Source organism: Lepidothrix coronata, unplaced genomic scaffold (assembly GCF_001604755.1).
Source record: "Lepidothrix coronata isolate B3197 unplaced genomic scaffold, Lepidothrix_coronata-1.0 Scaffold71, whole genome shotgun sequence".
NCBI classification, from domain to species: domain Eukaryota; kingdom Metazoa; phylum Chordata; class Aves; order Passeriformes; family Pipridae; genus Lepidothrix; species Lepidothrix coronata.
Window position 1 is genome coordinate 4043498 of NW_016690251.1, and position 15015 is coordinate 4058512.

At 42.0% G+C, this 15015-nt stretch overlaps 1 protein-coding gene across 1 annotated transcript; it reads right to left on the reverse strand.

Moving 5' to 3' along the window:
* Positions 1-7760: 7760 nt before the first annotated feature.
* CNRIP1 (cannabinoid receptor interacting protein 1) lies at positions 7761-14957 on the reverse strand. Its single transcript, XM_017818767.1, has 3 exons — positions 14675-14957; positions 13835-13979; positions 7761-9243 (listed from the first exon to the last, which is right to left on the reverse strand). Exons 1-3 carry the CDS (start codon positions 14851-14853, stop codon positions 9079-9081), a joined length of 489 nt encoding a protein of 162 aa, XP_017674256.1. The 5' UTR covers positions 14854-14957; the 3' UTR covers positions 7761-9078.
* Positions 14958-15015: the final 58 nt, after the last annotated feature.

The following is a 15015-nucleotide window of genomic DNA, read 5'->3' on the forward strand; positions in this document are numbered from 1 at the left end:
TGCACTGACCCGCTGCAGAAAACTGCTGCACTGAGATTGAGTACTGGGATCCTGTTCACTGGCAAAATGGGAAATTGCCATCCTGTTCAGAGCTGCCTGAGTTCTAGCTCGTGGCACACAGCAGCAGGGACAATACTTTGGTTACAGAACTGTGTGATTTGGCAGTGATTTGTGATGGTGAAGTGAGATTTGGTTCTGTCCTTAGAAATGTTATGGTGATGTACCTGCTCATTTCAATACAGTTTGGAGTTATCTTGGAAGTGGGGAATTGTTGCACTATTAAGGAAGTAGTATCCTCATTTATAAGAACTGTCAAAGTTCTATACTTTGGGATAACAGTCCTTATGATCGTGCATGTCAAGAAATGCAAGCTCCTGAACTTGTGGGGAAGAGAAATCCTCAGGAGGCTGCATGAAATGAAGGCTTGAGTCAGGGTCATGAGGGATACTGGCAGAAATGCCCTGTTAGTGAGATTCAGTGCCGTTGGAGCTCCCTGGATCTCCTTCTGGACCACAGAGCACTTGCTGGCTGCTGCTCTTCAGGTGCCAGTTTGGATTAAAAGAAACTCGGCAACAGGAAAGGGGAGTCCCTTTTGCATATCAGCACTTGCACCGGGTTCTGTGAGACTGCAGTGTGTTTGCCTGGGAGGAGAAGTGGCCTGTGCAGTTACAAATGGGATGGGGAGTCTTTTCCATGTGGCTTACAGCTCCTGAGATTATGAAGTTCCTTCATGGCACGTATGAGTCACCATCCCTGGAGGGATTTAAAAGACGTGTGGATGTGGCACTTGGGGACGCGGTTGAGTGGTGCACTTGGCAGTGCTGAGTCAATGGTTGGACTCGATCTTAAAGGTCTTTTCCGACCTAAATGATTCTACAATTCCGTATTTCCTCTTAGTAGCTCCATCTAGTGATTGCCTGGAGTATTTCTGATTGCTCCTTTTTTTTTTTTCATTCTGACAGGTTTTGTCCGGTTTCTTAGGAAATTGAAGCTTTTGTTGAGCACACTTATTCTTGTTCTTCTCCTTTCTCTTCACCCCTTCCACCACCACTGTTAAATGTTTTTCACTAAAATCAAAAGAAAGGCTGAATTGCTTTGAGTTTTATGAAATTGCATATCTGAACAGAGTACAGTGAATGAAATTAGTGTCCATAATGACAGAGGAAGTGCATCATGAGTTGAACAGTAATATTAAAACACTAGGGAATCCACAGGAGATGGACAGGAAATTAACCTCCGTAAGTTCCACGGTTCATTGTGATGTACTACCAGGAACAAAAGTAAATTAAAATTTTACTATGTTTTTAGTATTCACATGGCAGTGATTTCTGGGAAGCAATTGCTGGAAGAACATTGCTTCGAACCCCTGAGTCCTCCACAGTTAATTTTCTTTTACTGGAGCTGTGGGAATTGAAATGATGATAAAAATACAGAGAAAACTTACAAGAGCTCAGCATTTACTCTTGACTGTGATGACTAATAATTTGTACCTGCTCACTTTAAATGAAGTCTTGTTTGAAAATTTGTAGACCATGGATGAAACAGAATTGCAGAGGGATGTTCTGGTGCTTTTGCAGTAATTTAAAGCACTGTTTTGGATTACCTGATGAGGATTGCACTAAAGCCTTGTCTTCCTACAGGAATTCTGCATCAAAGGAGTTACACAGGAGGTAATTCAAAGCTGTTCTGAGATATGATAGCATACTTTTTTCACAGCATCCTAAGGACCATTATGTAATTTAATTTTTCATTGCCATGAGTTTTTAATAAAAACCTGGAAGGTAAGAAAGAGATGAACTAAAACTGATTCCATCTCTTTTTCTCCTCAATTGAAGTTCTCTGGTATAAAATAAAATATAGAAGCCTGAATCTTGTTCAGCAATGAATCCTGCTTGGCTGAGCTGTGCCAGTGTCTACTCAGAGTACTTCCTAGTGTCCCGTAAGTGGTGCTGCTCCACAGGGTATGGATGTGCTCAGTTGGTATGCCCTCTGTGTAGGAGGCTTAAGGCCTTCCTTACTTATTCCATACTATGGAATATAGTGCTGCTTCTCCCACCCTCTTAGATTATTACATTAAGAGTTATTGAATGACTGGGGGCCGTAGAAATTCTGTAAATAGCTTCTTACTGCAGAGCCTTCAGGGCAAATGAGTAACAGATTGAACAGCAGCGCATGTTGAGAGAAGAAAAGACCTTTTCTGTCTCTCCATCACAGATGAAAGATAAGACAGAGGACACTGGGGGATGGTAGGTAACCAATGACAGGATTCACTAGCAATCGCTGACTGCCTGGAGAATGTTCTAGTGAAAGATGAGAAGTTTGAGATTAGTATGAAATCTGTGGAAAGTTACTGACACTGAGCTTAGTGAGCCAGAAGCTTGAAGCTACTTACCAATAAAAACCACGGGAAGTTCTGTAGGAGATTTTTAAGGTTAGGAGCAGTCTTTCTAGCACAAAGAAGTGGTTCTAGGACCAAGAAGTATTAAAGGTGACTGAGATGGAGATTACCAAAAGAGATTTTTTGAGGAGTTCTGTGGCATTGTTATATTTTGATATGAAGGCTCCTAGTGAGTGTTTCCCACACTGCCTGTGGGCCAAAAGCTCAGCATCTTTGAATACACCAATATTTTCCTATCTCTGTCTTGTACCATGACTCCAAGCTCATGCCCCTCCAACGTTTCCCCTTTAGATATCTGGACAAGAGCTGGTGTCTCAAATAATGCATGATCCCTCACGGATTTGTAGAATGGAGTGTATGGAAAAAATCATGTACTTAGCTGTCCTAGTCATGGTTCTGCAAGAATAAAGGCTATAGGAGGACTCCAAGGTGGCTAATAATCTTGTGCTGTTTGCATCAAATCTCAGTTCTGGAGCTATGCATATAGCAGCATTCCTTCTTTGCTTCCTTATTTATGCTTGAGGGCTACTGCTGCTGGCATTGCAGGGTTGAAGAAGAAAGAAGCAAGAATTGATACAGTTTTTTATTAAAATAAAACAAAAAACCTGCAAGAAATTTTTCAGCTCTGTAAGCTCATTATGTTGTAGGAGCAGCTAAACAAGACAACACCAGCCATCTGGATGATAGAAGAAGAAGAAGAAGAAGAAAATATTAAAGCAAAAATATTGTGGTCCTGAATGAGCCAGAGCTAAGATTAGTGTGTGTGTGAAAAGAATTGCAAGGTCAAGCTGGAAGCATGATTGCTCCTTGTGGCTGAAGGCAGGCACGAGAGTGTCTGTGTGGAATGTGTGCAGAAAAGTAACACCTGGCCTGGCTGGATAGCTCGGAACCTTATTCTGTATGTAAATGCAGTAATAAACTTACAAGAGAGTTCTGCCTGGACAAAGTCTGTCTCCCATGGATTCATTCACTGAAAAGAGTGCTGAGTGAGGGACCTTCGCTGCATTATGTAATTGATTCTCTACCTGTTTGCAACCACAAAATGTTTTTTTCTTGATCCCTGGAGAAAAATAAATATTTTGTCTATGATAGGGCAAATGATCTGTAGAGGAAATCTTTTTCACTGTATTTAAAATGAACAACCTCCCTCTAAGTATTTCCTCAGTGAGAAATATTAAGTATATTAATTTGTATTAGAATGGTTGGGTGTACGTTCTTACAGTTCTGTTTTAAGCAAGGGCAGTTCATTCACATTTTAGCATATTAGGGCAAATTTTTCTCTCCTGTTAACTCCATATGTTTGGGTGAAACTTTGTACCAGGAGTGCATGTGGACTTTTAGTTTCTTAACTATCCACCTTGAGGATAGCAAAGTTCAGTGCAAGCACTGTGCATTTGAAAATGGAGTGAGTAGCACATTTATATCTGGCTATTGCCTTGTTCAGATAAACAAAATGTTAAAAACCTCTTAAACAGTGTAGATGCATGAAGCCTTTTTGTTTGTTTGTTTGTTTTTGTTTTAATGCTTTTAAAGCTGTGGAGTTCAGTCACATATTTTCCATACAGAATAGGTATGACTTCAGTTGTATTTTCATACACTGGTACTTCTTGCATTTGCTCAACTTGCCTGTAGATGTCTCAGAAGCCAGAACTAAAAATTATATAGTTAATTTAAAAAAAAAAATCAACCCAAGCCAGTAAACAAACAAAAAAAAAAGCACCAACTTTAGACTATATATTCTATACATAGAATTGGCCACAGCTTGTTCTCCACAATAAGTCTGAAGTATGGAAGTACCTTAGGTGAATCTGTTGGCATAGTAACTTAGGGTGTGCCATCCATCACAGTCAGAAAAGACTGTATGTTGTGATATTGCACATTGCTGCCACTTCTCTGCAGACCTTCTGTGGTTCACATTAAACTCATAAAGATTCAGTTCAAGCTTCTGAGAACATTTGGTCCCTGTAGCACATACGCTGTAGCTTAATTCAGATATTACTGACGGTGTTGTCACAGTCACTCCTGTAACAGCAGGAGGCTCCTGACCTTGTCTTTGCCATGCTGAGAATGAGCAGAAGGTCCAGGTTACCTCCAGCACAGTCAAATGGTTCTTGTCTTCATCATTATCAACTGAGAATTTATTATTGCTTCTCTCAGGATTGTTCAAAGGCTGCAGAAGTTACTGGATTGAATACCAGGCTGTTCCTTGGTACTTGGGATAAAGGGATTAGGAGTGTCTGTTCTGTGGTAGAGGAAAACAAAGGTGTTACAGATAGCATATGAAGCATGTGTATATGGATGGCAGCAGTGAGACTCAAGTTTGTCTGAATGAGGGAAAACAGAATATCAGAGCCATACACTTGGTCAATGCAGATGTGCTGCTATGAGTTATTTTGTTAAATTTAATATTTTTGGCATCAAAATTGAAGAAAAAGTTGTCATTGCTTTTGAGCCTTGTCTCCAATGAAGATCTGTTTGTATCTTTGTACTCATACCTGAATTGTGCAACTCGCTGCAGGTCAATAGATTATAAACTCCAATGACTGCAGTGGGAGAACTCACAAAACCCAATGGTAGAGACAGAGAAACAAGGCAGAGAGGACTGGTTTGGTTCTTCCTAGGTTGATGCAGCCTTGTGTTCCTAAGGCTGAAAGCCAAGGCTCACGGGGATTTGAAGTCTTAAATGCTGGTGTCAGGAAGAGGAGGAAAGGAAGCAGTCCAAGGAATGCTGGTGAAAGCTGCCAAGCATGCAGCAGGGAAGGCCTGCAGGCAGGAGTGCCTGCCTCTCCTAGCCAAAGGTCTGGATTAGTTCCACTAAGGGGACTTTCCAAACATTGCTTTGAGGACCTAAGGGAAAACATGAATGTTGCAAACTCATTATACTGCTTCTTTGTGCTTCAGGGTTGACATAGATATTAAGGCAATGTTCAGTGCTTTGAATTCTGAAAGTCACAGCTCTTTTTTCACATCTCAGAAAGAGGTTAGCATTTACAACGTGCCACATCCTTATTTCATCAAAGCTTTGCATGAAGACTTTAAAAGAATAGAATGCATAGCCCATGCATCAAAATTTTACAAAGCAAGTTAGGGAGATGCTCTTAACCAAGTGAGAAAGAACTTCTGCTGGCATGCAAAAACCTTGTATTGCAAAACTTACCTCTTCACTGTACAGAAGTTCTGCTCACATCTTATATACAAAGAATGTTATAAACGAGGTTTTCTGGAACTCTGCTAGTCTGGAATCAGTGAGGGTCACTGCACCTGCAAGCTGATGGACAGAGCCTCAGCTGAAGCCAGTGAAACCTCCCTACCATGTGTTAGTAGGGCATGGAGACTCAAGCAGTAATATCTCTTTCTCATAAACAGTCAGATGGTAGGAAATACCAAAGCCTGTAGTAGCTGCTCTAAACCTTGTGCAAACTCTAATGATCTCATACAAGCCCTATGCAGGATCACAACTGTAACAACCATGACTAATAACTTGCTCTCAAATTCTGTTAGTCAGCAGTCTGAAAGTGCTAACTTGCTACCTCTAAATATAGATGAAAAAGTGACAGAAAGATTTGGAATATTTGTTTCCATTTTTTCTTATGAAAATGACAGCTGGACACTTCATGAGAAAAAAATCGTGAAGTCTCTCAGGTATAAAACCTCCAGCTATGAGTGTTCAGTGGTTTCAGCTGGATTGTCAGCACTTTCTGACATATATATTTAAGCTTAGTGTATTGTGTCCTGAATTTTTGGAGTTCTATACAAAAATGGAAGTATTAATTAGAAAAAGCTGTGTAAAGAACAAACTCATCTGGATATTAAATGCCGATGATTGAATAATGCATCAAACTGTCACAGCAACAGTTTTTTTAGTGACTCAAGCTTTATGAATATTTAACAGAGTTGTCCTGGATGAAAGAAATCCAAAACATTACTTTCCAGGGAACTCCTAAAGTCTTGGGTCTCCTTTACTGGGAGCAAATGTTTGCTTTGTTAGCAAAGCCCTTGATGAGCAAGGGGAAATTGATGGGATTATTTTGCTTTACATGTGTGGAATATCAGCACGGGTGGTGTGGATGTGAACAATCTTCTGTTTAAGAGTAATGCAAATCACATTTCTGTATGCTTAAACCTCATCTAGGGGAGAGTGATATAATGCCTGATAAATTCCATTTACACCTTCCCTGAATCTGCCATTAACCAGTCCTCATCCATTCTATCACTGCCATTGTCTGTAATAGGGGTGCTGCAATCCTGGGCAGTGATATTCAGCCTCAGGACATGGACCCTGCAAGACACAGCTTCTCTTGCTGTTCTCTCCTTCCTTTTAAAAGCAACTCACCATCTGCAGACTCTTTCTTGACCACCCTCTGAACTGAATTGCTACAGGACTTGCTGGGATGTGAGAAAAGTCATTCCCTATTTGTCATTAATATGGGAATGAGTATTTGCCTTGGGAAGAGCGTGCTTCCAGCTAGCTGAGAATAACAGTCCAACTGTGCCAGAATAGGCTGGATTTATTTATTGTAGCATTTCTTAAATGCTGGAGAGCTAGAACAGGCCAAGGATTTCATGGAAGCTGAGCTCAAAGTAAAGGTCCGTCTTAAATGTTTTAATTTTACTAGGACAGAAGTTTCTCTGCTAACTGTGTATGATATGTATTTCTTGTCAATGTGCTTTCCATTCATATGTACGAACAAAATAAACCAAAATATGCCAGTTGTTGCAGAGTAAAATCACTTTTCTAGCAGTGCAGAGATAGAACTGATTGACAACTGGAAGTCTGGAATCATTAAAGCACTTTATCTGGAAACTTCTGCTAAAGTGCTGGCAATAGCACTTCTCTCTGAAGTGCAAATTTCATTTCAATTTGTTCAGTTTTTTCATTTTGAAGAATTCTTCCTAGGAAGAGTCTAGGAAAGAAGTTAATGCAGAAGATTATTTCTAGAATTTAATTTCAATAAAATTTGCCTGTGTACTGTTGCCTTGGAGTGGAGATGCAGCTGGATAGCTCACCATTCCAGTGGGGTATTCCATCAGCCCTACTGTCAGGCTCCTTTGTCTGTAGAAACCTGCAGCCAGTCAAGCTTTTCGATTCAATGGAATAAAATATTTCTTTGCTTTTTAACTTTTGCCCTAAATCTCTACTTTCCACACTATGTTATTACAACAAGCTGCATGTTAATAAGCTCTATTGAGTGTTATTGCATTAATTAGAAACAGGAGCTTTGGGTGAGCAACAGGAGGTACTTTGAACTGGATTCTTAGAAAGCACTGGCTACACAATCTCTGCTGTTTGACTCTCTAAAGCCACTGACTTTTTTTAATACAGTATTTTCATCTCATTTAGGTGGCCATAGTAGAGAAGAAATTGTTTAAGTCCTTTATTACAAAGATCAAAAGTCATGGTTACCATTTACATACACAATTTACAAATTATTCACAAAGGGAAAAACGGATATGCAAGAACTGATGGACAGCTTACTTCAACCCAAGCTGGGGGAGGGACAAGTGTAGTTGTTTTCTTGCTTTACTTTCTTTACTGAAAGAAAACATACATTTGTTTTGTGTTGCCTGTTCTTGTTAAACACTGATCTAGTGTTTATGTAGCACCTTTAGTTATAACCATGCAAATGCTTACATTTGAAATGTAATGCTTTGTAATGCTTACATTTCAAATGCTTTATTTGAAAGAGTGTAGTGCATGTGTAAATTGTGCACTGGGATCTGCACCCTTCACACTGCTGAGTGTTTGTTGGTCAGAAATCCTGTCAATTTTGGTGTAATACAGTGGTCAGGCTTGAAAATGTTGATTTGTAGGATTTTACTGATTTGAGCAATGTGTCATTAAAACAAAAACTGACTTTACCATCAGAACTTAAAGAACTAAACTAGGTATGGCTGCTGTATCTCTCAAGAGTATTATATGATCTTAAGATAGATCTTAGCCATCTTGTTAGATGTCTTTGATACCACAATTGATTTATTGCTTTTCCTTCATCACATCTTTATACCATTTCCTAAAGCTGTTTCAGAGACTGGGAAACTTAACAACAAAGAATCTATTTTGAGAGAGGTGGTAAATTAGCAAACTTCACAGAATATCTTACAGCACTTAACAAAAGGGAGAATGAGTTTCCAAATTCCTTGGTGTGAAAGCACAATACCAACAGTGCATTAGCTGCCATTTAGCTAAACCTACAAATATCCATATTTTGAATTTTTTGCTGTCCACTGGGATGACATGTACAACAAAATGCTTGGAGGAACACACCGATTTAGGAGCAAACACAAATGTAAATACAGAAATCACCAATGTGATGTTGATCCAAATCCTAAGCAATAAAGCAAAACACTTCACAAAAGTTGTTACATCTATGGGGAATAATCCAAATACTTACAACAGTATTATGGTGGTATGACTTTCTACCCAGATATCAGATATTCTTTACCATAAACTTTTCAGTATTCTCAGGGTGACAGATAAAGAATGTTGCAGATGCCATGGTAAACTTAAAACACAGTAATAGGCAAATATTTTAGTGGCACCACCTGTATATACAATGTAGTTGTTGGAACCTTATGGACAAAGCAACCTTTCAGTATGCCTTTGTTAAGGCTTCTTGCTGGTTTAAAAAGGTAGATTTTTCTTTAGGGAGATTGTCCAGCAGTATTGGTTTCCCATCTCTTCAGTGGAAGGTCTCTTTGTTGATCCACATGAGACTGCGTGTTTCGTTTGGTTTGCATTCATACTCAATGCTGCCAAAGCTGTTCCCCCACTGGCAATGATCCCGTTTGTGGTAGTTGTAGAATTTGACTTGCCAGACTGTTTCAAAAACGCCAATGTCGTTGAACTGCGAGGAAGAGGGAATATCAGTGTTAGTGAGCTGATTCTTTTCTTGGTTTGTCTCTCTTGATGAGAAACAACACTTGTGAAACAGAACATAAAACAGCTGATATAGGGGTTATATTGTTCCTCCAATCAATAAATCAAAGATCTGTACAGCCTGCTTAAGAAATCAGGAAGTCTTTTATGCATAGGCATACATAATACATGAAGGATCAGATTCTGCATGTACTGTCCTCTTGCACTTACATCTGGGCAAGGCAAGGGAGTAAAAATATTCCAGTTCTCATATAGATAAATGTTACTAACAGCAGGAATCAAAGCTATAACCTTTCTTAAAATGACACAGCAGTAACTGGCCCAATGACCTCAAAGTGGCTTGTATATACTGTAGATCATATACCAGTGATCTGCAGTGACACAGACCACCACTTTACCTTTATACCATACCTAGAGGCTGCAGTTAGGACTGGGAAGATTCCTTCTTTTGCTCCATCTGAAACCTTTGATACCTTTGTACTTTGGAGCCTTGTGTTTGCAGTGCCTTGACTGAAATGTGCTGCTATTGCACCATTTACTCCTTCCCTGGGAGTCTATTCCAGGGAAGGAGTTTTACGTGACAGCTGGACAGTTTTACGTGACACTTAGGTAAGAGAAGCTCTTTGTGCATTTCTATAACTGCTGGTTGGACTGTAATAGTGCAGCCGAGTAAGAGAAGGTAGGAAGAAGATAACCAGTGTGCTTAGCACATAAGTTTCTAATACAGTGAAGAAGTAGTGAGATGACTGCAAGTTGTCTGATTGTTCCTGCAGCTTCAAAGTGAATGAGACTAAGCCTATAGCAAGTTCTGTAAAATAGAGGGTGCTTTTTTCTTTAAACCACTGCTAGGCACCCGTACAACATCACAAAAACCTCAGCGAGGCCTTGAAGGATAGATTATGATTTCAGTTTTAATGGTGATGGAAAATGTGAGTTCCTATGCCTTGAGACATTGCAGAGAATCTGAAGTGGGGGTGTGAAGCCTGTATGTGTGTATTGCTGTTGGTCCCAGTGGTATGGCTTGTTGATAGTGTTCTGTTGTTAAATTATAGTAGATAGTGAATTCACAGCTACTGAACAGCACTGTTCTTTACATTTTTTCCCTTTAAATATTTCCATCACTCACTTTAATGACAACTTCTTCACTTGACTGTTTTCCATTCCCATCATGTGCCTGAGAGCTGACCTTTTATCATCTGCCTGCTACAATCACACTTGCAAAGTCAATATGAAAGCCCTTTCACACAGGGACTCAGTTCCTGAGTTCCAAGAAAAACTTGCTGTATCCAGTTCTCTCAAAAGGACAAATTTGTTTTGTTTTCTTTTTCTAATTCAAGATGTAGTTTGTAAGCTGCTGCTGCTGTGTAATGGACATTGCTTTAAACCTTCCCTCGGCCACTGTGGTAAGACAAATTTAGCCTTGACAACAGCAGGAATTGCTGTGTGCTGTAAGTGAAAGGTTTTATTTGGCACTAGTTCCAAAAATTACCTTAAAGAGTAACTGAAATATTTCTGCCACTTCCTCTGACAAAGAGAGAATCAGATGTACATGCTATTTTATCTCTCCCATCAACTAAAATCCTAAGTAAGGACTTTTTTTCATTAATCATCTTTGATAGTCCCGATGCACTCATAATGCAAGATAGCAAAGGTTAAGCACATTGGCTATTACTATGCACACACTCAGTGTGGAAACTGAGGAAAAAAAAAGGCATTTCTAATAACATTTGTAGGAGGTGATACAACACAAGAGCAGCATTAATTTCATTAATGTATGGAGGATCTGAATTTCAACAAGACAGAGGAAGAAAACAAATTCCATCTTCCTTCAATGACCCAATTTGTTGAGCTATCCTGAGTAGTTTGACTGCTGTGGATTTCCAGGAGAAGGAAAGAATTAATTCCAGAGCTTTTCTACTACCATGTGCCTCCCACCAGCCCAGTACTTCATCACCAGAGCTCCCCTGAATTCCTGTGGTCCTGCAGCTGAATCCTGGCTACTCCACTGGGCCTGTATATCCTTCCCCAGGGAGGAGGGATGGCCCCACTCTTCACAGGTCAGACCTAGAAGTGTAGCTCCCTGTCTGCTCTTCTCTGTCAGCCAGTGCTATAAGTTTGAATAGTTATTTAATCACTCCCTTGGCATTTGCCTGCTGGGATGATTTGATGGCTAAATAGGGGGATAGAGGTCTGGTTTCTTTATTCAATCTCAGTCTGATTAAGACTAAAATGAGGCCCAAAGAGAGGTTTCTGACTTAGTTTACACCATCTGCCAGAGAGTTTAGCAGTTACTGGATAATGTGCATACTTGAGCACTCAGGTAACAGAAACAATTCCGAATCAGGATTGTTGTTTTAAATGTATAAACTCTGGCTGTCACAGATCAGATATCTACTAGCCAGTTAAAGCAGGAACAGAAAGAATTATTTGTTTAAAGTTTTAAAGCGGAAAGGAAATATATTCTTAAGGATCTTTATGGACCTTCAATCATTCAGGCACTAGATTGCCAATATCAGACCATTTTTTGACTGCAGGACTGACTTCATAATCTATTTCTAATGTGAATTCAGTTTTTATGCCTTAAATAATGTCCTTACCTCCCTATGATGCATCAGGATCCTGTCTGGTCTAGAAAAGGAAGTAGAGGCAGGAGTTCCTCATAGTTGAAGGAAACAGGAATATTTAAAGCTGTTTGCAATAAGCCCAGTTTTGAAGATTCAGGAAGTAAGCATTCAAAGCAGTTTTCAGACTGGGGTATCTGAGGTTGGTTCCCTAAATCTGTTACGGCTCTGCTTGGCTAAGCAGCTAAATGATGAGTTAAACATGTAAATCCCTGTTGAGTTGCCTTTATTTAATACTTAGAAGTATCAATTGTGGACATCTAAGTCTGTACTGAGGAACCTATCTATCGAGATCAGATCCTACAAGGGATTGAGAACCTGCTTAATGCTTGAAAATCCTATTAGCTTCATGGTCAATATCCCAGGATTTGATCTGTAAAAACAACTCTTTGGGCAAATATTGTGGCTACTCATTGTGATGCTTCAACAAACCATCTGAGAGCTTGTATCTGAAAATCAGACCCTCCTTACGTTTCAGTTGTGATTGGACTCAGTTTTCTCCATAAGAAAAGTTAAACTTCCAGATTTTCAGAGTTCACATCAGTGCTGCTTTAAAGGATAAAGGTGACTATCAAAATAGGGATGCCTTAGTCAAAGCAGATGGTTTTTTGGGAATGTTGCCCTTCCACCTCCTGATATAAGGACACTATGAAATATAACTACAGTGCTCAACAATGACATCCAGCAGCCCTGTTAAACTTGTTGTGAAGTAATACCACGTGTTTGGTTTTCTTGGGTGTTAAAAAGAAGTGGCTGTGTAGAAAAGTGATTAACGTGTACAGATACTTCAGGGTAGTCTTTCAACCTAAGACTATGAAGTAGTAACTGTTAATGTGATGTGGGTCTCCAAAATTTAGTTAGGCACATTGTAATTATTAGAAACACCAAATGGAGATGGTACAGTTCTTATTCAGAAGGGGATTTCTATGCTAAGTGATGGTTCCAGAAAAAAAAACAGTGAAGATCAAGACGAAATCTTGTGTGCAGTGAGCAGATGTGAGAAAATGCTGAAATCTGGTGGGCTTGGAAAGGTCCTAAACTTGTACAAGTGGGAACAGACACTTAAGAGAGCTTCAGGGGAAGATGGTTTACTGCCCTGATTACCCTTTTTGGTACAGAAGACATGGAATAGACAGCAGAAATCCCTCAAAACTGTAATCAGGAGAGGGGAAAAAAAACAAACCACCAAATCAAAACAAATCTCCCTCTGCATGCCGAGCATACTACACAAAGAGTAGTGTGGAAATCTGCCTGCTGCTCTTCCTGTCCTCTGTCAGCTCTGCTGCCTTATGGACTGGAGCCTTTGTCATCTCACTTTGGGGCCATGGACCCTCTCTTTAAGATTGGGGTGAGGAGCCACTTGAATAAGAACTTAGGTTTGTGGATGCAGATAATGGAAGCACAAGGGAAAAGGGAGCAGACAGCCTTTGCCTTCTCCTTTGTGGGAGCTTGTTCTCACACATGTTTTCAGTCTCTGGCAGGTCCTAAGGCATCCTGCAGATGACAGGTGGAAGGGGAGAATAGTCACCCCTTGTGCTTGGGGCATGCTCTGCATCATAATAAAATGGTAGTGCTGGCAGGAAGAGGGGTCCCTGTATGCCAAGGAATTGGATTTCTAGCCAGGGAACTTGGTGGGAGTTGGTTAAGTCCTTCAAAAGAGGTGACAGGTTCAGCTCACAGTTCTTTCTGTTGCAGGACCCCAAAGGGCTTTGCAGGTCTCTAGAAAATCCCCTGCTCCTCCCTGGCCCTTCCTGCTCTCTGGGGAGAGAAGGAAGCAGGGCTACATTCTGGTCAGCAGCCTGATTGACACAAAGCAAGAGGAGGCTGCAGCTGTGATCAGACTTTGCCCTGGAATATTTCACCTCCACACCCTCTTTGGGAGTCAACCCCCTGCTGCCCTCCATTGCCCTCCCATGCCAGGCTGGGAGGTATACATACCTCCATGTTGACCTGGATGGGCTGTCTCTCCCCGCTCTTGGTGTGGGGCACCCCTTCTGTGTCGTAGATTCCTGTGTAAGAGGCCACTTGTGCATCCCGCGATGTCTCCTCCAGGGGGACATTGACACCCCCGATGCCCATCGTCCTGCAAAGAGACAGGATCCAGCCTTTCATCCCCGTATGTCCCCTTCCCTGGCAGCTTGGAGCCAGCACGTGGGCTTGCAGCCTGGCAGCCTCTGTGCTGGGGGATGCTTCAGGGATTTTTAGCAGACCTGCATGTGCTGCTGACTCACTGGGGCTCCTGAAAAATGTCTGGGCTCTGTAGGCACAAAGGGAAGGAGTAGCAAGGAAAGGCAGAAGGGATCTGATTTCCAGTAGCTGGGGAGAGGTCAGTCGAATCTCTTCCGCAGGGCTGCCCCTCCACCCAGAGCTGGTTCCCCATCTGGCCCCAGTCCCTGCTTTGCCAAGCTGCAGCGAGGCTTGGGCATGCTGCAGGGGCTTCTTCCTCCAGGAAAAACCGCGGGGAAGGAGGGAGAAAAGGAGCTGGACTCGAAAAAATCTCCGGGAGAAGGTGGGGAGAGAGAGGGAAGGAAGCGACTCCCAAACGCAGCCTCCCTCCCTCCCTCCCGAGCCAGCCAGGCAAACACCGGGAACAGCTGGCCGGGAACACAGAAACGGGGCCACCAAGGCAAAAAGGGCGGGGAGGCAGAAATCACGGCAATCCCGCGCTGTCAGCCTGCCAGGAAAAAACATTAAACCTCTAAAAATAAAGGGGAGGAGAGGGAGGGGAGGGCAGGGCAGGGTTGGGGGAGCCGCCCCGGGCAGGGCGGCCGCACTTACGTGGCCTGGACAGTGCCGGGCCGGAGGGACACCTCGATCTTGTACTTGGCCCCGGTCAGCAGCTTGATGGTGCGGTTCTGGCCGAAGCGCTGCCCGTCCACCTTGAAGTACACGGCCCCGTCGTTGGGCTGGATTTTGAGGGAGACGCTGATTTTCACGAGGCCGGGGATGTCGCCCATCGCTTGCGGCCGGAGGGGGGGCTGCGGGCTCTGCGCGCGTCTCGCCCCCTCCGCGGAAAAGGCGGCTTGGACGGGAGCGAAGGAGAGGAAGAGGAGGAGGGAGGAGGAAGAGGAGGGGCTGCCGGATCCCAGCCAGCCCAGCCCTTCCCAAAAGCAGCGGAT